Source organism: Haemorhous mexicanus, chromosome 6, assembly GCF_027477595.1.
Source record: "Haemorhous mexicanus isolate bHaeMex1 chromosome 6, bHaeMex1.pri, whole genome shotgun sequence".
In the NCBI taxonomy this organism is placed as follows: domain Eukaryota; kingdom Metazoa; phylum Chordata; class Aves; order Passeriformes; family Fringillidae; genus Haemorhous; species Haemorhous mexicanus.
The window spans coordinates 11,109,395-11,132,251 of record NC_082346.1 but is presented as its reverse complement, the minus strand read 5'-3'; the positions used below and the strand labels follow the sequence as shown (position 1 = coordinate 11,132,251).

General features: G+C 51.4%; 3 protein-coding genes and 1 pseudogene across 3 annotated transcripts; all 4 read right to left on the bottom strand.

Moving 5' to 3' along the window:
- Positions 1-2,169: 2,169 nt before the first annotated feature.
- On the bottom strand, positions 2,170-3,573 carry LOC132328550 (mas-related G-protein coupled receptor member H-like). Its single transcript, XM_059848473.1, has one exon. It carries the CDS (start codon positions 3,571-3,573, stop codon positions 2,290-2,292), a length of 1,284 nt encoding a protein of 427 aa, XP_059704456.1. The 3' UTR covers positions 2,170-2,289.
- Positions 3,574-6,708: 3,135 nt separating this feature from the next.
- LOC132328573 (mas-related G-protein coupled receptor member H-like) lies at positions 6,709-8,666 on the bottom strand (annotated as a pseudogene).
- Positions 8,667-9,236: 570 nt separating this feature from the next.
- LOC132328557 (mas-related G-protein coupled receptor member D-like) lies at positions 9,237-13,141 on the bottom strand. The gene is made up of 2 exons (XM_059848481.1): positions 12,386-13,141; positions 9,237-11,078 (listed from the first exon to the last, which is right to left on the bottom strand). The coding sequence occupies exon 2, from the start codon at positions 10,965-10,967 to the stop codon at positions 9,990-9,992; it is 978 nt and encodes a 325-aa protein (XP_059704464.1). The 5' UTR covers positions 10,968-11,078; positions 12,386-13,141; the 3' UTR covers positions 9,237-9,989.
- A 4,208-nt stretch (positions 13,142-17,349) lies between these two features.
- Positions 17,350-19,721, bottom strand: LOC132328569 (mas-related G-protein coupled receptor member H-like). The gene has a single exon (XM_059848495.1). It carries the CDS (start codon positions 19,653-19,655, stop codon positions 18,813-18,815), a length of 843 nt encoding a protein of 280 aa, XP_059704478.1. The 5' UTR covers positions 19,656-19,721; the 3' UTR covers positions 17,350-18,812.
- Between the last annotated feature and the right edge of the window lie 3,136 nt (positions 19,722-22,857).

The window sequence follows — 22,857 nt, the reverse complement described above, 5'->3', positions numbered from 1 at the left end:
GCCCCTGGCTGTGGTCAGAGTGGATGGAGAGTCAGTGCTTGGAGAATCCAGGGATGGACCATGTGGCTCCTCAGCAGCTCCCTGCAGTGGGAAGGATTCAGTGGAGAGAAGGGAGATATGCAGGTAAGGAGGGCAGTGTGAATGGTGGGGTGGGAGGGGGAAGTGGGAGGATAGGGCTGTTTGGCAGGGGATGTGGAAGGAAAGTGCAGGGCAGAGGAGGGAGGAGCTGGGGAGGGCACTGCGGTCACTGGGAGAGGGTGGCAGGAACAGCGGCGCTTCCTGGTACCTCTTGCTCCTTTGGGATCCATGTCCTAAAACGGCTCCTGCCAGGTCAGTGACATGAAGGAGGAGGTGCCCAGATCACCAGGAGCTCCTCAGTCCTTTCCTGCTGACTGCTCTCTTTGCCCTGTCCTGGTGTTGCATCCCAGGGCTCTGTGGTGTCATGGGGGGAGTGGGAGAATCAAAAATTGCAGCTTTGCCTAGTTCAGAAATTCAGTTCCTCTGAGTTATTTATCTTGGGTGTGGGTTGTTTGTTTTTGTTGTTGTTGTTGTTGTTGTTTTGGTTTTGGTTTTGGTTTTTGTTTGTTTGGTTGGTTGGTTTGGTTTGGTTTTTTTTCCCCAAATACCGGAAGTGGCTTTTGTCAGAAGCTCTAAATGAAGATTTTTGTGACTGGCTCTTCTTTCTCTCCTGATGAGAAACACTCCTGCCTTGCAGAGTGTCCCACTCTGCAACTGCCTTTCCTCTCTAGATAGGTTTCTACCATTCCTCCTTTATCTACCCTGAGGGGTCACTGTCCCTCCAGCAGCAGAGGGATGCTGGTGGTGCTGGTGGCACTGGAATGCTGCCAGTGCTGGCAGTCTTGGTGAGTGAGCTGGCTGCTTCTCAGAAACAAGTCCTGTTCTGGGAAGGGCTCTGAGATCATTGCCAAAACATGTTCTGGGCTGAGGAAGCACAGTTGAGCTGCTTCCTCCTCCGATCCCCATCCCCACCCCCACCCCCACCCCACTCTCCATCCTCACCCCATCCTATCACATCCCACAGGTTTCCCAGACAGAGCTGGGTGATCAGTCAGGCTCTGCTGTCCTCCAGTGGGGAGATTTGGGATTGCCAGCATCCAGACCCTTCCAGCACCTCCGACCCTCTCCTGACCCCTCCGAAACTGCCTCAAACATCCCAGACCATCCCTGGGGCCCCCTTTTCCACCCAACAGCCCAGATCCTGCTCTGATCCATACAGGACCCTGGCAGTGTCCCTGCTCCTCCTGGCCAGAGGATTCTAGGACCCAGGAGGGAGGGGGAAAGCCCAGCTCCAATGTGCTCCTCAGGAGAACATGGGATGACAAAAGTGGCTGGAGTGAGTGCAGAAACAGATTAATAGGCCTGCAGTGGTTTTGGGGCAAGTTGTGTAACAGGAAGCAAGAGCACATGGCCAAAGGAAAAGTTCAAGGCAAGGTCACCTTTAATATCACAGCACTCAGTGAATGCAACCACCAGAGACTCCTCTGAATGATCCTCCAGGGCCAGGAAAGGACTTGGAGAAGGAGGTGGATGCCTGGAAATGAGTCCGAGGAAAGTGATGTTTATGTATTAGATAAGAAAGACACTTTAATGTCTCTGTGTGGTTATGATGGAAAAAAACCTTGTAAAGTCCTAAAGTCTCACCCAAACAGAAATATGGAGAGATCCTTCTGTGTGTCTTTTGGAGGTAAAGAATTCCTGCCTCCTAATGCTTCCCATTGTGTTGGAAAGTTTATTGCAGCTGATTTTGGTATCACTCCCAGTTCTAATCTCCACACTTCTCCCCATCCCATCCCATCCCATCCCATCCCATCCCATCCCATCCCATCCCATCCCATCCCATCCCATCCCATCCCATCCCATCCCATCCCATCCCATCCCATCCCATCCCATCCCATCCCATCCCATCCCATCCCATCCCATCCCATCCCGTGGCTGCGACAGTGGGAGAGCAGGGATGCTGTGGCATTCAGGGGAGCACAGTACTTTCCAAGGCTGTGGATAAAACCCCAGGAGGTGGTTGGACAGCAGCAGCTCCTGGGAGCAGAGGGTGTTTCTGATCAGCGCCACAGGAGCTGAGCCCAGGGGCTGCTCCTCAAGGCTGAGGCCTCCCAAGCACGGATCAGAGCCCAGAGCGGGCTGGAAAGGGGCTGGGGATGCACCAGCACAGGGAGGGTGACCCTGTGGGGATTTATTGATCAGGAGACTCAAGGAATCTCTCAGCCACTGTCCCAGGGTCCTTCAGCAGTGCAGTGGAAGGGATCAACAGGCTCAGAGCACTGTGTCCACAGAGGGATCATCCCTGTGGGCAATGTTTTTTTCTGGCTCCTCAAAGATCCTCCTGAGGGAGAGCCGTAGGGACCCCATGGAGCAGGGCCTCCTGCACCTCCCCACCAAGAAGTAGATGAAGGGGTTGATGGTGCTGCTGATGCAGGCGAGCAGGAAAACAGCCTGGGAGGGCACAACGGTGTAGCCGAGCTCCTGCAGGAAATTGCAGAGACTGCGGGGCAGAGTGAAGAGCACAATGAGGCAGATAACAATGTCAAATCTCTTGGGCTGCTGCTGATGGGAGCCAGGCTTGACCTTAATGAAGAGGATTATGCTGGAAACGAGCATGAAGGGAGCACAGAGGAGGAGGTTGAAGGTGTACATGGAGGTGAGAGACACCCAGCAGTGCTCAGATAGCTGGAACATGCACAGAGAAAGCATCACGGCAAAGATAGTGATGAGAATGATGAAGAAGGCCCCGAGCAGGGCAAAGACCACCCATGACAGGTGCTGGGGACGGTGGCAGCAGAGCCAGAGCGGGCAGTGGATGGACGTGCACCTCTTGATGCTGATGAATGTCAGCGTGTACAGCCACAAGCTGTATGACAGCAGTGACACCCTGAAAAGCAACCACACATAGCCCAAGGGCATGATGACAGAGCAGGACACATTCTCCAGCAGGAAGAGCAGAGTGGAGGGCAACAGAAAGAGAAGGAAGAGGAAGTCTAAAAGAGTCGGCCCGAGGATGTAAAGGATGGTGCTGTTCCTGTACAAACAGCAGGAGCCAAGGAGCCAGAGCACAGCCCCGTTCCCAGCCAGCCCACAGAGGCAGATGAGCAGGGACACACTGTGTATGGACATGCTGGTGACATCTGTCTCACACAGATTGTCTCCTTCAGTGGGTGAGGCAGGAGATGGGGACACGGTGGTCACCTCCATGGATGGATGCTGGGCAGGCAGTGGGATGTGTCCCCTGGCTGTGGTCAGAGTGGATGGGGAGTCAGTGCTTGGAGAATCCAGGGATGGACCATGTGGCTCCTCAGCAGCTCCCTGCAGTGGGAAGGATTCAGTTGGGAGGAGTGAGATGTGCAGGGGATGAAGGCAGTGGAAATGGTGGGGTGGAGAGGGAGGTGGTAGGGTTGGTCTGTCCTGGCAAGGGATGCAGAAGCAAAGTTCAGGGCAGAGGATGGGGGAGCTGGGGAAGGCACTGCAGTCACCGGGAGAGGGTGGCAGGAACAGATCAGCTGCTGGAGGAGAGGAAGGTGGGGTAGGGAGGAAGGAAAACATTCCACTGACCTGTTCCCTGTGGGGCAGCAGCAGGCAAAGGGGTCTGTGCAGATCAGCGGCGCTTCCTGGTACCTCTTGCTCCTTTGGGATCCATGTCCTAAAGCGGCTCCTGCCAGGTTAGGGACACGAAGGAGAAAGTGCCCAGGTCACCAGGAGCTCCCCAGTCCTGTTCCACTGGCTCTCTCCGTGCCCTGTCCTGGTGTTGCTCCCCAGGGCTCCATGGAGTGATGGTGTGAGTTGGAAATTGCATCTTTGGCTACGTCAGAATTTCACTTCCTCAGAGTTCTTTACCAAGGGAATTTTTTTTGCCAGAGAGGAATTGGCTTTTGTCAAATGAAATATTTTGCAAATGGCTCCTCAATTCCCCCTGATGAGAAAAATTCCTTCCCTACAGAATGTCCCTTTCTCCAACTGCCTTCCGTCTCCTGACAGGTTTCTACCATTCCTTGTTTCTCTTCCCTGAGGGATCATTGTCCCTCCAGCAGCAGAGGGATGCTGGTGGTGCTGGAATGCTGGCAGTGCTGGCAGTGCTGATGATTCAGCTGGGTGTTCCTCAGAAATAACTCCAGTTCCGGGAGCAGCTCTGGTATCATTGACAAAACCTCCCCTGGGCCCAAGGAAGCAGAGCTGAGCTGGTCCCTATCCTATCCTATCCTATCCTATCCTATCCTATCCTATCCTGTCCTGTCCTGTCCTGTCCTGTTCTATCCTATCCTATCCTATCCTATCCCCATCTCTGCACCCCATTCCCACCGCGCTCTCCATCCTCACCCCACCCTATCACATCCCACAGCTTTCCCAGATGGAGCTGCTCCCCCACGCTAAGCGTGGCCTGTCAGGCTCTGCTTTCCTCTGGGACTGCTGGGATCCAGACCCCCTTCAACCTCCTCTGACCCTCTCCTGACCCCTCCAGACTGCTCTGACACCCCAGAACCCACCCAGGGCAGATTTTTTCCTCCTGACAGCCCCACTCCTTCTCTGCTTCACCCAGGACTCCAGTAGTGTCCCTGCTCCTCCGGGCCAGAGGATCCTAGGATCCAGGAGGGAGTAGGAAAGCCCAGCTCCAATGGGCCCCTCAGGAGCACACAGGATGATAAATGTGGCTGGAGCATGTAGAGTAACAGATTAGGAGGCCTGCAGTGGTTTTGGGGCAGGTTCTGTAAAAATAAGCAACACTACATGGCCAAAGCAAAAGCAAGCTCAAAGCAATATAACCTTTAATACCACAGCACTCAGTGAATACGAACATCGGAGACCCCTTTGAATGATCCTTCAGGAACATCAGATGATGCCCAGTAGGAAGTGGATGCATGGAAATGAGTTCTAGGAAAATGGTATTTATGTACTAGGTAAGAAAAAAATTTTAAGGCCTATGTATGGTTATAGTGGATAAAAACACTGTTGTAAAGTCTCGCAACAAGCACAGAAATACGGAGACATCCTTCTGCTTGTCCTGCTGCCTAATACTTCCCTTGGTAACATCATTAGAGGGTGTTAGGAACTTTATTCTGTCTGATTTTGGTATCACTCCTCATCCATGCCATGCCATGCCATGCCATGCCATGCCATGCCATGCCATGCCATGCCATGCCATGCCATGCCATGCCATGCCATGCCATGCCATGCCATGCCATGCCATCGCATCTCAATGTTTCCCAGTCCCTGGCCACTCCCTGGCTGCAGGTGTGCCCTGTTGGGCTCTGCTGCAGTGCAGTGGGAGATTTGGGATTGGTGGCACCCAGAGCCCTCCTGCCCCCTCCAGCCCCTGTCTGCCTGATGCCTTGGGCTGGCTCCCTAGAACAGAGGCCAGACAAGGTGAAGAGAATAAAAGGAGGCATTGATGAAAGGCCTTCAAAAGGTTCACCCTGGCCACTCAAAGCCTCCAAGAGGGGCTACACCCAAAATGGACAATGGTCATGAGTTTTTCAGACAAAGTTAGGTCCATTTACAAATCAGGGGTTAATCCTCCACTTACAGCTTCAGGTAATGCAGTCATTTAGCCCCAATTTGCCCTCCCCCAATTCACTTCTGTCTGTACTTTTCTGGGCCTGAGGCAGTAGGGTGTCCTTGAATTGCAGGCCTAGAGGGATTGTATTGTCTGACCAAAATGTGAGGACAGTTAACTAACACTTTCCATGGAGTTTAGAGTTATGCACTAATGCAGTACAGGATATGAAAAATAGCAAGGCTAAAATCCTAAGGCAACATGTTCCCCTCTGACATTCTCTAGAAACGTCCCCCAGGCTGCCTTCCCCTCCAGACATCCCTGCTCCTCTCCTGCCCCACTCAGGACCCACAGCAGTGTTTCTGCTCCTCCTGGCAATTCCATGCTTCTCCAGCCCAATGAACACCAGTGGAGCCATCCCTCTGTGGCCTCTTGTTTCTGTCCAAAGGAGGTTTGGGGGCTGGACAGCAGGGATGGAGCTGGGAAGGGGCATCTCCATGAGAAGCAGTGCCCGAAAGCCTTACGGGGCAGCGTGGGGTGAGCAGCCCGTGGGGAGGGACTGGAGCCTCAGGCCCATGGCTGGGAGGGATGGGAAGGACGGGAGGAGGGTGGGCTGCATGGGGAGTGGGATGGGAGGGTGGTGTGGGAGGGGTGGGACATGATGGAGCTGCTGGGAAGACGTGGTGGGAATGTGTGGGATGTGATGGGGCTGGAGAGAAGGTGTGGGATGGGGTGGGGATGGTGACCTCAGGGAAGCCTCAGGCAGGGAGGTGATGCCCAGTGGAGCCCATGGAGACAAACACAGGTGTCACCCTGCTCCTGGAAGGGGGTGGCTGTGCTGAAGACCACGGCCTCCTCCTCTCCTTGCTGCCACACCACCTGAGCCTGCTGAGGGAGCAGCTGAAGGCAGTGGAGAGGAAGGGTTTCTGAAGGCAGAGAGACCTTTGCACCTGGCTCACAAAATTAAAAATTAAAGGTCTCTGGGCAGATCTTTGCTGTGACACTCACAGAGCACTCGGGGTGGGGAATGCTGAGCCCCTGGGCCATCCTGTCTGTGCCAGCCCAGCTCTGGGCACTGGGGATCATGGCTGCTCCAGGGAGCACAAGCCATGGCTGTGTCCCCTCTGACATCAAGATGTTTAAGTCTAACAGCAAAAGCATGTTAGTCTAGTAACAATTTTGAGTCAAAATTGTGAACATAGTGCAAATATATTTGCCATAGGCGTGTTCAACGAAACAACAATTTCCAGGCATTTTTATACACTATAAAATCCAAGATTTTTTAGAGATACTCCCAAAATGCTCCCAATTTTTTACACCATGTTATAGTTTCCTTGTTTCTTTTAATTACTAACAGAATATACCGTCTCTCTTAGATTAATGCATAACTCAGGTTTGTTCCTGCAAAACAATATTTTATCAAATCTGATGTCCTGGTTAGACAATTCCCTTTTCTTAAGTTTTCTTAGGTACACAAACCTAGGAAATGGCTTCCTTTTTGCCATTATAATTTATCTCTTCCATTTTATTATCAAGCCTTTTGGTGTGTACAGGCCTCTGAATTCCTAATTCTCTAAATATACCATTTTTATTCTATGACGTCCAATTAATTTCGAGTTATATGATAACCATTAAAAATTACACTCTTGAATTTTGTTCTCCAACTATTGAGTAAGTCCTCTATGGGCTATGGGTCAACAGAGATTTCTAATGACACTCAGGCAATACAGATCTAAATCAAAACCAGCTAAAATCCACAGTCAAATATGCCTTAACTAATTAAACATAGTTCATTATGAAATTTATAAACAGTCACAAAATTCCTGGCTAACTACCTCTCTGTCCCCTCTCTCCAGCCACATTCCTGGCTGGCAGCAGGAGCCAGAGGAAGCCGGGATACACTGGCAGAGAGGGGGCAAACGCAGCTCAGGGTTCACGGTGCTGTTTATTGATATCAGACCTCAGTGGGATGCAGGAACCAGGTGCCAGGGGAATTCTGGGGCCACAGCCGTGTTGGGAAGGATTCTTTTGGGGGTAAAGTTCTCCAGGACCTCTGAGGGAAGAGCAAAGCTCCAATCATCCTCCAATGTGCTCTGTGCAGAGCATCCCTCCCACATGGCCCTTGTCACTGCCCCTGCTCCCTGCTCCTGCAGGAATAAAGGTGGGAAGGTGATCCTAAGTCACTGCCCATGGTTCTGCACTGGTGCACTTGAAGGGTTTAACAGGCTCAGACCCCTGTGTCCCTGGTGGCATCATTACTGGGGGCACTGCTCCCTCCTGGCTCCTCAAAGACCTTCTGGAGGCACTCCCTGAGGGACTCCATGGAGCAGCGCCTCCAGCACTTTGTTACTGAGATGTGGATGAAGGGGTTGATGCTCTGTGCATGCAGGCAAACAGGAGAACAACCTGGGGGGACACAGTGGTGTAGCCAAGCTGCTGCAGGAAATTCCAGAGACTGAGGGGGAGAGTGAGGAGCACAGTGGGGAAGACAATGATGTAGAGCCCCTTGGATTGCTGCTGCTGGGAGCTACCCTAGAAATGAATGAAGAGGATTCTGCTGGAGATGACCATGGATGGAGCAAAGACGAGGAAGTTGAGGATGTACAGGGAGATGAGAGCCCCCCCAGCAGAGCTTGTGTTCCTGTGATTGGCACAGGGAAGTCACCACAGAAACGGCAGCGATGGCAGTGATGGAAAGGGCCCAGAGCATGGCACTCACCACCACCCATGAGAGATCCTGGGAAAGGTGGCAGAAGAGCCCAGGTGGGCAGAGGAGGGACCTGCACCTCTCAATGCTGATGGCTGTCAGCTGGTACAGCCCTACGGTGTGGAACATCACAAAGAGGAGGAAAAGGCAGCGTATGGATGGTGGGGGCATGATGGCAGAGCAGGAGACATCCTCCAGCAGGAAGAGCAGAGTGGAGGGGGCCATAAGGATGAGGAAGAGGAAGTTGATGATGGTCAGGTCAAGGATGTAGGCAGTGATGGGTTTCACGGTGTCCCTGTAGATGCGGAACCCGAGGATCCAGAGCACAGCCCCGTTCCCAGCCAGCCCACAGAGGCAAACGAGCAGTGTCACACTGTGTATGGCCACGCTGGTGACATCAATCACACCCAGATTATCCCCTTCACTAGATGAGTTGGCGGGGGGGGGTCATGGTGCTTACCTCCATGGATGGATGCTGGGCAGGCAGTGGGATGTGTCCCCTGGCTGTGGTCAGAGTGGATGGGCAGTCAGTGCTTGGAGAATCCAGGGATGGACCATGTGGCTCCTCAGCAGCTCCCTGCAGTGGGAAAGATTCAGTGGAGAGAAGTGAGATGTGCAGGGGAGGAGGCAGTGGAAATGGTGGGGAGGGAAAGGGAGGTGGGAGGGTTGGGTTGGTTTGCTGGGGATTGATAAATAACAGAGAATAAATGTTTTCAATTCCCCTGTAGTTGCTTAAAGACTATGTGGGAAGAAAGATAAAAGCATGTAAAAATGTGGACCCAGGATGATAAATGTGGCTGGAAGCACTGGGGACAGTGATAAGAAGGCCCACAGCATTTTTGGGGCAAGTTCTGAAACAAGAAGGAAGACCACATGGCCAACGAAAAACTTCAAGGCAAGGTCGCCTTTAATATCACAGCACTCAGGGAATACAACCACCAGAGACCCCTCTGAATTTAACCTTATTTATGGCTCATAGTTCCTTCCAGGCCTGACCCAGTCAGATGTCTCAGGTACTATCACACCTGAGCATCTCTGCCACATTTGCCATGGCAGATGCAGACGTGTGTGCACACAGACAGACAGACAGACAGACAGAGTCAGTGCAAGGTGCCTGTGAGAAATTCCCCTGGCAGGCAGTGCAATGCTCCCTGTGGATCCCTTGGCATCTCCTCCCTGTGCCAAGGGCTGGGCCTCGAGCCCTGGGGGGATGGGCCCAGGAGCCGTCGGGGTTCGGGGATCAGCCGAGGGCAGCAGACGGAGAGATCCCAGCCCGGAGAGGCCCCAGAGCCAGGGAGCTTCTGCTCAGCGCTGCTGGGCCAGGAGAGCTCCAAGGGTCTCCTTTTGGGCCGCTGCTCCCAGGGCCCCAAGGGATGGGCGTCACTCTCAGCCATGTTTCACCCTGGCCACACTTGGGGCCGGCAGCTCCCGTGACAGTGGGAGAGCAGGGATGCTGTGGCATTCAGGGGAGCACAGTACTTTCCAAGGCTGTGGATAAAACCCCAGGAGGTGGTTGGACAGCAGCAGCTCCTGGGAGCAGAGGGTGTTTCTGATCAGCGCCACAGGAGCTGAGCCCAGGGGCTGCTCCTCAAGGCTGAGGCCTCCCAAGCACGGATCAGAGCCCAGAGCGGGCTGGAAAGGGGCTGGGGATGCACCAGCACAGGGAGGGTGACCCTGTGGGGATTAATTGATCAGGAGACTCAAGGAATCTCTCAGCCACTGTTCCAGGGTTCCTCAGCAGTGCAGTGGAAGGGATCAGCAGGCTCAGACCCCCGTGTCCACAGAGGGAACATTTCTGTGGGCTCTGTTCTCTTCTGGCTCCTCAAACACCCCGTGGATCGCCTTCCTTAGGGACTGCATGGAGGAGTGCTTCCTGCAGCTCTCCATGGAGCACTGTCTCCAGCAGCTCCCCATGGAGCAGTCTCTCTTCCAGCTCCCCACCAAGAAGTAGATGAAGGGTTTGATGCTGCTGGTGATGCAGGTGAGCAGGAAAACCACCTGGGAGGGCACAGCCGTGTAACCGAGCTGCTGCAGGAGAGACCAGAGACTGAGGGGCAGACTGAAGAGTGCAGCGAGGACTATAACAATGTCAAGCCTCTTGTGCTGCTGCTGGGAGCCAGGCTTGAGATGAATGAAGAGGATTGTGCTGGAAATGACCATGGGTACAGCAAATAGGAAGAGGTTGAGGGCGTACATGGAGGTGAGAGCCACCTGGCATTGCTCCTGCTCGTGTGACTGGCACAGGGAAGTCACTGTGGGATTGACAGCGATGCCAACAAAGAACAAGGCCCAGAACAGGGCACTCATCAACACCCACAAGAGGTGCTCGGAAAGTTGTCCAATGCAGAAGAAGAGGCAGAGGATGGACCTGCACCTCTCGATGCTGATGAACATCAGCTGGAACAGCCCCATGGTATAGGTGAACAGTGATAGCTGGGAAAGCAAGCTCAAATACATTGGGGGCATTATAGCAGAGCAGGACACTTCCTCCACAAGGAAGAGCAGGGTGGAGGGGACTATGAAAATGAGGAAGAGGAAGTCAATGGTGGCCTGGTTGAATGCCACAAAGTCAGTGATGGCATTAATTTGGAGGAGCCAGAGGAAAGCCCCGTTCCCAGCCAGCCCACAGAGACCGACGAGCAGTGTCACAAAGTGCATGGCCATGCTGGAGACAGTGATCTCACACTGACCAGGTCGGTCAGCTGGTGAGGTGAAAAGAGGGGTCATGGTGCTCACCTCCATGAATGGATGCTGGGCAGGCAGTGGGATGTGGCCCCTGGCTGTGGTCAGAGTGGATGGGGAGTCAGTGCTTGGAGAATCCAGGGATGGACCATGCAGGTTCTCAGCAGCTCCCTGCAGTGGGAAGGATTCAGTGGGGAGGAGTGAGATGTGCAGGGGAGGAGGGCAGTGGAAATTGTGGGGTAGGAAAGGGAGGTGGGAAGGTTGGGCTGTTTGGCAGGAGGCTGATAAATAAAATAGAGATTAAACATTTTCAGTTCTTCTGAAGTTGTTCAAAAGCAAAATGGCCAAATTTGAAAGGGATGTGTTATATATGGATAATGAGATGATTGGCACTCACAGCTAAGGGATGAATAATATATGAATATTAATAGAAGATTTAATATGTATAATTATGTTCTTGAACTCTGTTGTTTAGATGTCCCATGTTCTGCCGATAGTCCCCTTCTCCCCCCTCTCTGTTGTTCCCATCAGAGAGCCTGAGTCATCTAGGACAGGGAGAAAGAAAGGGTGTACAAAAGCTTGTTGCTGGGGAGGGGGAGGTGCAGCATGACAACACCTGACCCTCCAGCCAAGTTGCAAGAAGGCAGGCTCCACCAATAAACACAAAGAAAGGCTGACAGACAGACTTTGGGAGGGGCCAGGTTTAGCTGATGCAACCCCCAGGGTATCAAAGGTGAAGCATCCATCTTGAAGATGAGGAAGCCACGTGGTAGGCAGCCATGAGGGAAGCTCCCAGGCCTGCTTCTCCTTATTGAGTCCTTTTGTTGCAGTTTTTGTTAAGGTTTATTAAACCTTTAAAAATTTAAAAAAGTGGGCGGTTGTTTCTCACAGGATGTAAAGGCTGGCACACAGGATGACAAACATGGCAGGAACCTGTGCAGGAACAGATAAGGAGGCCTGCAGTGATTTTGGGGCAAATTCTGGAACAAGAAGCAACAGTGCATGGCCAGAGGAACAGTTCAAGGCAAGGGCACATTTAATGTGGCAGAATTCATTGAATATGACCATCAGAGTGACCCCTCTTAATAAAACTGGAGGATCATAGAAGGATTGCAGGAGGAGGTGGATTAAATGAGTTCTAGGAAAATGGTGTTTGTGTACTAGGTAAGAAAAAGTTTCCAATACCTACATGTGGTTATAATGGATTAATATCCTGTTGTAAAGTCTCACCATACAAAAAATACAAGACGAGATCCTTCTGTGTCCTGTGCAGATAAAGAATTCCTGCTTCCTCATGTTTTGCATTGTGTTAGAAAGTTTGTTCTGGCCCTTTTCAGTATTAGGATACAGATGGGATGCACAGGAGGAGAGAGAGGAGGCGGGAGGGCACTGCAGTCACTGGGAGAGGGTGGGAGGAAGAGAGGAGCTGCTGAAGGAGAGGAAGGTGGGGCAGGGAGGAAGGAAAACATTCCACTGACCTGTTCCCTGTGGGGCAGCAGCAGGCAAAGGGGTCTGTGCAGATCAGCGGCGCTCCCTGGTACCTCTTGCTCCTTTGGGATCCATGTCCTAAAGCGGCTGCTGCCAGGTCAGGGACATGAAGGAGAAAGTGCCCAGGTCACCAGGAACTCCCCGTTCCCGTCCTGCTGGTTCTTCTCTGTGCCCTGTCCTGCTGTTGTTTCGCAAGGCTTGGCGGGAAAGTCAGAAATTTAATCTTGGGTTGCGTCAGAATTTCCCTTCCTCTGTTTGACTTTTTTTCTGCCATAGAGGAAGTAGCTCAATGTGCAGATTTCTTTGAAGAGCTCCTCATTTCCTCCTGATTAGAAACTCTTCCAGATGGGACATTCTCCAAATGCTTTCCCTCTCTCAGCAAGTTTCTACATTCCTCATTTCTCTGCCCGGAGGGGTCACTGTCCCTCCAGCAGCAGAGAACTGCTGGCAGTGCTGGAAGTGCTCTCAGCACTGTGCATACATCTGAGTGCTTCTCAGAATCAACTCCCATTCTGGGAAGAGGTCTGGGATCATTGCCAAAACCCTCCCCGGCCCCAAGAGAGCAACCTGAGCTGAGAATTCCCATTTCTGTCATTCCAATGCAGGCTCACACAGCCCAAGGGAAGGTCAGCACTCAGTTGCTTGCAGCCAGGTCATCAGCACTTAGAGCTCACCCTAATTACTGCCAATGCCCTTGATGATGCAATGAAAGCTATTAGGGAGCAGGTTTTGGGATGCTGTGATCCCCTTTCCAGCCCTTGATAAGGGCTCACCCTCCTCCTCCTCAGACATGGGAGCCCTTGTGTTTGTTTTTACCTGACCCCACCCCTCTGGGCAATGTGTGCCAGGGCCTCTCCATCCTCACAAGGAAGGATTTTTCCCTAAGATCCAACCTGACCCCACCCTCTGTCAGGGGGAAGCCATTGCCCCTTGTCCTGTCACTCCATGCCCTTGTCCAAAGTCCCTCTCCAAATCTCCTGGTGCCCCATCAGCTCCTGGATCATGAAGTGTTTGCCCTTGAAAGGATTGGGCTGGTGAGGGGATGTGAGATTGCATAGCTGGGGACACAGACACGGTGTCAGCAGGAAGGGAGGTGACAGTTCTGGTCCCAGGGCCAGCAGTTTCCAGCAGGAGCATCCCAGATCCCTGAGGCACATGTCAGCCTGGGTAGGAATCATTTCACCTCACGTTTCTAGGAATTCCTTGGAATTCACTGTAGGCTGCTGTCTGACTCCTGAGGGAGTGTAGAGAATGACTCAAAGGAAACCTGCCACTTTCTAAGGATTAAAGCCAAGAGAGCAGCATGGATTTGCCTCTTCTCAGAAGAAATGACATTGCTGAAATCCCAAATCAGCCCTCTGCTGTGTGCCAGGGCTCCAGCTGAGCCACAGAATTGATTATTGCATGAATCCTCTTGGAAACTGTGTGGTGAAGGTGAAGTACCACTGAAATTGCAGTATTCAAGGGAGAAAACTAGATTTGAAACAGACATCAAGGTTTAATGGGACATTTGTAGTGCAGGGGCCTAAGGATCCAGCCCAGAAGTGAGAGGGTTCAAGGTCAGGCCGTTCAAAACACAAGATTTTGGGATTGGAGTTATTTTTAAATGGAAGAGAAGCTGAGATGGAGACAAAGTGCTTTGGCCATAGGTCTGGTTGCTGAGGCTCTCTCCTGTTGCTCATTTGCTGGGCAGAGTGAAGAGCAGAGGAGGAGCAGAGCCCTGATCCCGTGCCAGGCTCTGAAGCAGCTGCCTGTGTGTGAGAGCCCTGGAGAACACGAGGCAGCAGGAGAACAGGGGCTGTGGCAGGAGCTGGGACAGAGCCCGCGCCGGACGCTGCTCGGGCTCACCCCACAGGATGCGCTCCCCTTTCCCAAGGGACCATTCCAGGGAATGTCCTGAAGATCCTGGCCCAGGGACAGCAGCTGGAGGGTGGGTGGTGAGGTGAGTGCAGTGCAGGGAAGCTCTCCAGGCTGCGAGAGGAAACAAGGTCAGACTCTTCTCTTCCACCAGAATCAGGGCTCCCTCATTGTGTGGAACCTGGTTATGGATTTTGGGGGCAGAATTGAGGTCTGTAGGGAATTAAAAGCTGGAAATATTGTGGGAAAAGGGAGGGAATATTGAAACGGGTGTCCTGCTGAAGGAATCCAGCAGCTCAGTGATATCAACTGACACCTTAAAGTCCAGCTCAGATCCATCCCAAAGCCAATTGTTCTCTGATATCTCCATGGGCAATCCTCTCCTTCTCCAATTGTTTTCCTGCTCCAGCTCTGTCCTGTCCACATCCAGGCTGGATGTATCTCCCTGGCTTTCTCAGTGCTCACCCTGGCCTGTTCTGCTCTGGCACTGCTGGCCAGGCTCCTGTGCTGCTCATGGGAACAGCTCCCAGGGAAGCTCTGTGCCCTGCTCCTGCTGCTCCTGTCATCTCCTTCCCCTTCTTCACTGCTCATTTTGGGTACTGGCTCTTGCTGAGGGCGTTTGACTTCTCTGTCTTTGCCCCCAGCACCTCTCTCCTGCTCGCCTGTGCCAAGAGCAGTGCCCACCCTCTGATTTACTTCCTGGCTGGGAGCTGTGCAAAAGAATTCACCCCTTCTGTTGGTGTTGCCTTGCAGAGGGCTTTTGAGGATGTGCCAGAGCCTGGGAATAGGGACAACACAGTGGAACCATCATCAGGTGGAATCATCATGAAACAGAGGCATCATAAAATAGAGCCATAAAATATCCAGAGTTGGAAGGGACCTACAAAAATCATGGAGCTGAGCTCCTGGCCCTGCACAGGCCATCCCAACAATCCCAGCCTGTGCCTGTGATCATTGTGCAAATGCTCCTTGAGCTCTGTCAGGCTGGTGCTGTGTGCAGCAGGGGAACTCCTGCCTGGGGTGGATGCTGGATGTCATGAGGAATCATCATGGAATGGTTGTGTCTTGGTTTAGGGTAAATTTGGGAGGAAACCTCCAAATGGGATCCCTCTAGAAAGCGAATTCAAGCAGCCCCTCCTCCAGCTGGTTCAGGAAAAGATTTCCTTAGAGAAAAGTGGAAAAAACTGTTGATTTAAAAAGGAAAGTATTCCTAGGCATAAGAAATGGAAACAATATTAATCAATAAAATCTCTTGCTGTTCTGAAGAAAACAGAACGTCAGAAGAAAACAGAAATTCAGAAAGTCCTTGTTGTGGAGTTTAGTTTGGCTCACTCAGTCTCTGATCAGTCCCTCTGGTGCTGGAAAATGCTGTGTCCCAGGCCTTGGTGGGCCACATGTGTGAGCTCCTGGTGCTCTTCTGGGTTTTCAGTCCAGAGCAGGTTTGAATAGTTCCAAGAAAAAGAAAACCCCAGTGCAGGGAATTTCTCTGCCTCAGCTGGCTAAAAAACCTAAAAGCAAAGGAGAGCTCTCTGTGTCATGTCTGTGCTGCAGACAGCACGGTCTGGGAGCAGGACTGTGGAGGAGTGAGCGCAGCTTCTGCAAACAAACTGCTGCATCTTCTCTCCCCCTCTTTGCTCAAGTGTTGGGGAAGGTGGAACAGGAAAGCCTTACAAATATGATTGCCTGGCAAAAGATTTTGTGAATATAGAAACTAAAAGCGAGATTGAAATGAAAGCAAGCTTTGAGATTCCTTAGTTACTGAACATTGGGAGAACAATGGTGTGGCTGGCTGAAGGTAATCCCCTTTTGATGATACAAGACCCTCTGCAAGCCGGCAGGTCCAAGGGTCCGAGCAGACCCTGACAGCTTGGTAGAAGGGGTCTGAAGAGTAGTTTTTAGGGTTTAAAATGTAGCACAGTATGGTAATGTAGTGATTCTTCTAGGCTGGATGTAAATGCTATAGGATTTTTGTGTGGTACTAGATTGGTTAATGAGAATCAGAATATTCAACACAGAAGATGATATATTGTATTGTAATGGGAACTTCGCACTCTTACCCTTACTCTTGCTCTCTTACTCTTACTTACTTTTCTATGCTCTTTGCTCCTGCCTTTTACATTATTACCCTCTCATCCTCTTTACCCCTCTCTTCTCTCGGGCCTGCTCCGAGCTGCAGCTGGCAGCTCCCAGCAGGGCCCTGTACCCATGCCCTTTGCAATAAACCCCAAGTTCCATGACCTGGCTTCAGAGATCTCTCGTCTCCGTCCATCCCGACCGTGCAACCCCCGTCTCGCCTACACTCAAGAACCTGTCTTAAATGAGCAAAACCTATTTCTGGGCTAAACAGATGAATGGGGAAACAATTCAGCATCATAAAGTCAGCCAGGACTGGTTGGAAGGAACAGTAGAGATCATCTGATTCCATCTCTCCTTCCTCCATGGGCAGGGACAGCCAGGAAACCTTTTGCTTTGAAGTCTTGCTCTTTTGAAGGGAAGCTCAGGTAGGGATTGTCCTGGGTGACAGTGGAGACAAGGAAGGGGCAGGGAAGCAGAAAAAGCTCATGGAAAAAAAATGGTCCTTCTGCACTTGCCTTGGGAGGGACGCCCTGGCTGAGTTATTCTTCCCTGGACATGAGGTTGTACGTTGGAAAGTCTTGTTTTTCCAAAGGACAGGAAAATGGAAGTCAGGGAGAGAAAAACGCTCTCAGATGTCAAAGCCTCTTCTGTTAAGTATTAACAACTCTGTGAATAAATGCTCTCTAGGTGTTTAACCTCATCTGTGTCTCCACAGCCTGACTCAGCACCCACAGCTTTCACTCGCACTTCCCTTTCCAGAAACAGTGGCACGTTGCTTTCCCCTGGATTTAAGGCAGTGGGAAAAGGAGGGACAACTTTCCCCTGAGCAAGAGATGTGGCTGCTGCCCAGGTCTCTCCCAGGAGGAATGAAGAGCTCTTGGCCCTGCCAACATCATCCCAAGCATTACAGACACGTGCCTTAGGAAGGGCTCTGGTATGAGACAGGTACCTGCCCTGCTCACAGACCAGCCAGAGGCTTTGTACTGGGACAAAATAAGGAAATGAGCCATTTTGGACACTGTTTAACAGAGACAGGCTCTGCAGTGAAGCCTGGATATTGTTTATTCAACAAATTCAGAGGCTGGAACCACCACAGTGGAAAGAAACCAAAACCATGAATCCAAATCTGGTTGAGGGGTGGTTACAGAATGACAAAGATCAGGACAGGCTGGGCTGTGGCTGAAGCTGCTGTGCAGAGTGGCTGTGCAGCTCCTCCTGAGGGTGGCCAGGTTCAGGATGGAGGTGGTCAAGGGCTTCCTTGGGCACTGATGCTGGGGAACCAGAGGATGGAGGGGCCCAATTCTGCAGAAGAGCAGCACAACCCCCTGATCTCTGTGCAACTAAATGTTCCAAGCATCTGGTGATGGGAATTTCCATATTCCATGTACTTTCTGGTACAGGCACAGAAGATCAGTGGAGTCCACTATCCACCCTGCACTTTACTCAGAGGATTTAATTCTGAAATTCAAGAATGTGACAAATTCCCACTGAGAGGATAAGGGAATGTTGCTGTCCCTCCCCACCTCTGCAGCCCCACCTGGTGTCCCTTCCCATCAGCTGAGAATGCAGGGCTGGCTCTGCTGGACATAAAGGGAAGGATGCTCCGTGTGATCCCAACCCCTCTCCTGCCATCCAGAGGCACCAGCCCCACAGGGATTTGGGAAATCACTGCCACCCAGTGCTGGGTGTGTCCCCAGGGATTAAGGTGTCCCATTCTTTGCAGGCAAGAGCTTCCTGATAACACCATGAAACTCATCTGCTGAGCCCAAGGAGATGGAGTTGATTCCCTGGGGCTGAGGCCATGAGGGTCATTCCATGGGGAATAGAGCTGGGGAACAGCACTGAGCCCAGCTGCACTGCTTGGAGTCATGTGGATCCAGGAGCGGCGAGGAAAGCCATGCTCCAATGTGCTCCCATGCTCCAGAGCATCCCACAAAAATCACCCTAGGCAATGCCCCTGATCCCTTCTCCTGCAGGAATACACCTCCATGTGTGTCACCGACATGTTTTATGAAAAATCCTTTCTTTAGGATTTTTCCCTCTTGAGAAGCTGAGAGGCCTCAAGAACAGACTGTAAACAATTCTTATCTGCTGCTGTGGAATGCAACAAGGGGAATCTGTGATTGGTTTCATCTAGTTGTTTCTAATTAATGGCCAATCACAGATGACCTGTCCAGACTGTCTCGGTCAGAGACAAGCCTTTGTTATTCATTCCTTTTCTCTTCTTAGCTTAGCCTTCTGATGAAATCCCCTCTTCTATTCTTTTAGTATAGTTTTAATATATTATCTATCATAAAATAATAAATCAAGCTTTCTGTTACATGGAGTCAACTTTCTCGTCTCTTCCCTCATCCTGGGACCCTTGTGGACAATACTACACATGTGGAGTGTGATCCTTTGGATATTGATTAATCAAGTGACAAAGGAAACCCTCAGCCAGTTTCCTGGGGTCCTTCAGCAGAGCAGTGGAAGGGATTAGCAGTCTCACACCCCTGTGTCCATGGCAGGATCATTTCCATGAGCTTTTTTTTTTTTTGGCTCCTCAAAGACCCTCTGGAGGGAGAGCCGGAGGGACCCCATGGCGCAGGGCCTCCAGCACTGCCCTGCCAAGAAGTAGATGAAGGGTTTGATGGTGCTGTGGATGCAGGTGAGCAGGAAAACAACCTCTGAGGACACAGTGATGTAACCAAGCTGCTGCAGGAAATTCCAGATGTTGAGGATGAAAGTGAAGAGCACAATGAGGACGATAACGATGTCGCGCCTCTTGGGTTGCTGCTGCTGGGAGCCCCACTTGGCATTAATGAAATCAATTGTGTGAGAAATGACCATGGGTGCAGCAAAGAGGAGCAGGATGAGAGCGAACATGGGGATGAAAGCAGCCCGGCAGTGCTCCTGCTCCTGTTCTGGGCACAGGAATGTCACTGTGGGAATGACAGTGAAGATAGCCAAGAAGGCCCAGTATTGGACAGTGCCCACCACCCACAACAGGCGCTTCGGAAGGTCCCAGCGGCAGCAGAGCTTCCAGAGCTTGTACATATACTGCACAGGGCTGCTGTGCATCAGCTGGAACAACACCCAGTAGAAGGACACCACTGACAGCTGGAAAAGGAAATTCAGGTACAGCAGGGGCACGATAGGAGAGCAGGATATGTCCTCCACCAGGATAAGGAGGGTGGAGAGCCCTGCAAAGAGGAGGAACAGGAAGTCAATGACAGCCAGGGCAAAGATGGCAGCGTTCCTCCTTTTCAGGCTGAGGAGGCCGATGACAGCCCCATTCCCAGCCAGCCCAGAGAGGCAGATGAGCAGTGTCACACTGTGTATGGCCATGGTGGTAACATCTATGTCACACAGATCGTCTCCTTCAGTGGGTGAGGTGGCAGGTGGGGACACGGTGGTCACCTCCATGGATGGACGCTGGGATGGCAGTGGGATGTGGCCCCTGGCTGTGGTCAGAGTGGATGGGCAGTCAGTGCTTGGAGAATCCAGGGATGGACCATGTGGCTCCTCAGCAGCTCCCTGCAGTGGGAAGGATTCAGTGGGGAGAAGTGAGATGTGCAGGGGAGGAGGGCAGTGGGAATGGTGGAACAGGGAGGTGGGAGGGCTGGGCTGGTGTGCAGAGGATTGAAAAATAACAGATTTTAAACTCTTGAAGTTGCTTAAAGACTTAAAGGGCAAATGGATAAAAGGATGTAAAGATGTTGACCCAGGGTGATAAACATGGCAGGAACCAGTGCAGACACAGATTTGGAGGTCCGCAGTATTTTTGTGTCAAGTTCTGTGACAAGAAGCAAGAGCACATGGCCAAAGGAAAAGTTCAAGGCAAGGTCACCTTTAATATCATAGAACTCAGTGAATACAACAATCAGAAGCCCCTTTGAATGAAACTCCAGGGCCATCAAACGATTCCCAGTAGGAAGTGGATGCATGGAAATGGGTTCTAGGAAAATGGTGTTTATGTACTAAAGAAGAAAAACTTTTTAATGTATGGTTATAATGTTGTATTCTACTGTTGTAAACAGAATAATACTGTTGTAAAGTCTCACAACACACAGAACAATAAGGAGGGATCCTTCTGCGAGTCCTGCTGCCTAATACTTCCCTTGATAACACCCTTAGTTGCTGTTGGGAACTTTATTCTGTCTGATTTTGGGATCACTCCTCATCCATGCCATCCCATGCCATGCCATGCCATGCCATGCCATGCCATGCCATGCCATGCCATGCCATGCCATGCCATGCCATGCCATGCCATGCCATGCCATGCCATGCCATCCCGATGGTTTCCCAGTCCCTGGCCACTCCCTGGCTGCAGGTGTGCCCTGTTGGGCTCTGCTGCAGTGCAGTGGGAGATTTGGGATTGGTGGCACCCAGAGCCCTCCTGCCCCCTCCAGCCCCTGTCTGCCTGGTGCCTTGGGCTGGCTCCCTAGAACAGAGGCCAGACAAGGTGAAGAGAATAAAAGGAGGCATTGATGAAAGGCCTTCAAAAGGTTCACCCTGGGCACTCAAAGCCTCCAAGAGGGGCTACACCCAAAATGGACAATGGTCATGAGTTTTTCAGTCAGATGTAAGTTAGGTCCATTTACAAATCAGGGGCTAATCCTCCAATTACAGCTTCAGGTAATGCAGTCATTTAGCCCCAGTTTGCCCTCCCCCAATTCACTTCTGTCTGTACTTTTCTGGGCCTGAGGCAGTAGGGTGTCCTTGAATTGCAGGCCTAGATGGATTGTTTTGTCTGACCAAAATGTGAGGACAGTTAACTAACACTTTCCATGGAGTTTAGAGTTATGCACTAATGCAGTACAGGATATGAAAAATAGCAAGGCTAAAATCCTAAGGCAACATGTCCCCCTCTGACATCCTCTAGAAATGTCCCCCAGGCTGCCTTCCCCTCCAGACATCCCCGCTCCTCTCCTGCCCCACTCAGGACCCACAGCAGTGTTTCTGCTCCTCCTGGCAATTCCATGCTTCTCCAGCCCAATGAACACCAGTGGAGCCATCCCTCTGTGGCCTCTTGTTTCTGTCCAAAGGAGGTTTGGGGGCTGGATAGCAGGGATGGAGCTGGGGAGGGGAATCTCCAAGAGAAGCAGTGCCCCAAAGCCTTACGGGGCAGCGTGGGGTGAGCAGCCCGTGGGGAGGGACTGGAGCCTCAGGCCCGGGGCTGGGAGGGATGGGAAGGATGGGAGGAGGGTGGGTTGCATGGGGAGTGGGATGGGAGGGTGGTGTGGGAGGGGTGGGACATGATGGAGCTGCTGGGAAGATGTGGTGGGAATGTGTGGGAGGTGATGAGGCTGGAGAGAAGGTGTGGGATGGGGTGGGGATGGTGACCTCAGGGAAGCCTCAGGCAGGGAGGTGATGCCCTGTGGAGCCCATGGAGACAAACACAGGTGTCACCCTGCTCCTGGAAGGGGGTGGCTGTGCTGAAGACCACGGCCTCCTCCTCTCCTTGCTGCCCCACCACCTGAGCCTGCTGAGGGAGCAGCTGAAGGCAGTGGAGAGGAAGGGTTTCTGAAGGCAGAGAGACCTTTGCACCTGGCTCACAAAATTAAAAATTAAATATCTCTGAGGAGATCTTTGCTGTACCATTCACAGAGCACTCGGTTTGGGGAATGCTCTGTGGTAGTCTGGGCTAGGGCACTCATCCCCTGAAGGGCTGAGGTATCCGGCCTTAAGACTACTTGCCTGGGGTGCTCTGACCCTACGGGGAACCAGCTGTCCAGCTAAGATGCTAGCCCCTGTGGCTTCATTAGTTTACAACTGATGCATCGAACAGGTGAACAAGAAAAGTTCTTCACTGATGTAGCAGCATTTCTTTTCAAGAAACTGTCACTGCCGTTCTTTTGCATCTTCCCACGAAGGTGTTCCTACGTTTTAGCAGGACTTCTTAGCAGGGGGTCGACTCGGACCTCACTTAAAACATCTGGACAAAGTCCTGAGGAGACGGCCCTAGCAGACACCTTCCAGCAGCTCCTTTGACCCACGGCTGAAGCAATATGTAAGTTTATACCAGCCTCTAAGCGCGCTGGAAATTTCTCAGGGATTTTTTTTGTTCTTGTTTTTTTTTTTTTCTTTTTTTTTCCTCATTTTAGCTGCTGGAAGGGAATAGATAATATGGGAAAAAAGTTTCGACTTTAAGGTTATCCCATATTGAGAGAGATTTATATTTACTAATTCTAGAAATCTTATCTGCTAATAACCTTTCTTTATCAAATGGTAAACTTTCTAAGACTAACCTAAAGAAATTTATAAAATGGATACTTTCTCAGTTTCCTGATACTAACACAGAAACAATTACAAAAGATTCCTTTTGGGATATGATTGGGAAAACAATATATAATTTACAGACTATCCAGGATTTTTCTGTAACTGTATACATGCCTCTTTTTCATGTTATAACCAAAGCGGTCAAATAATCTAACAAAAGGAGCCTTGATTGCGTAATAGAGACAGATGTTCTTTTACATGCTAATGAGTCTGATAACCATCGAAATTTTTCTGCAGTCTGCTCCGAAATTTCCTCTCTCTCTTCCGT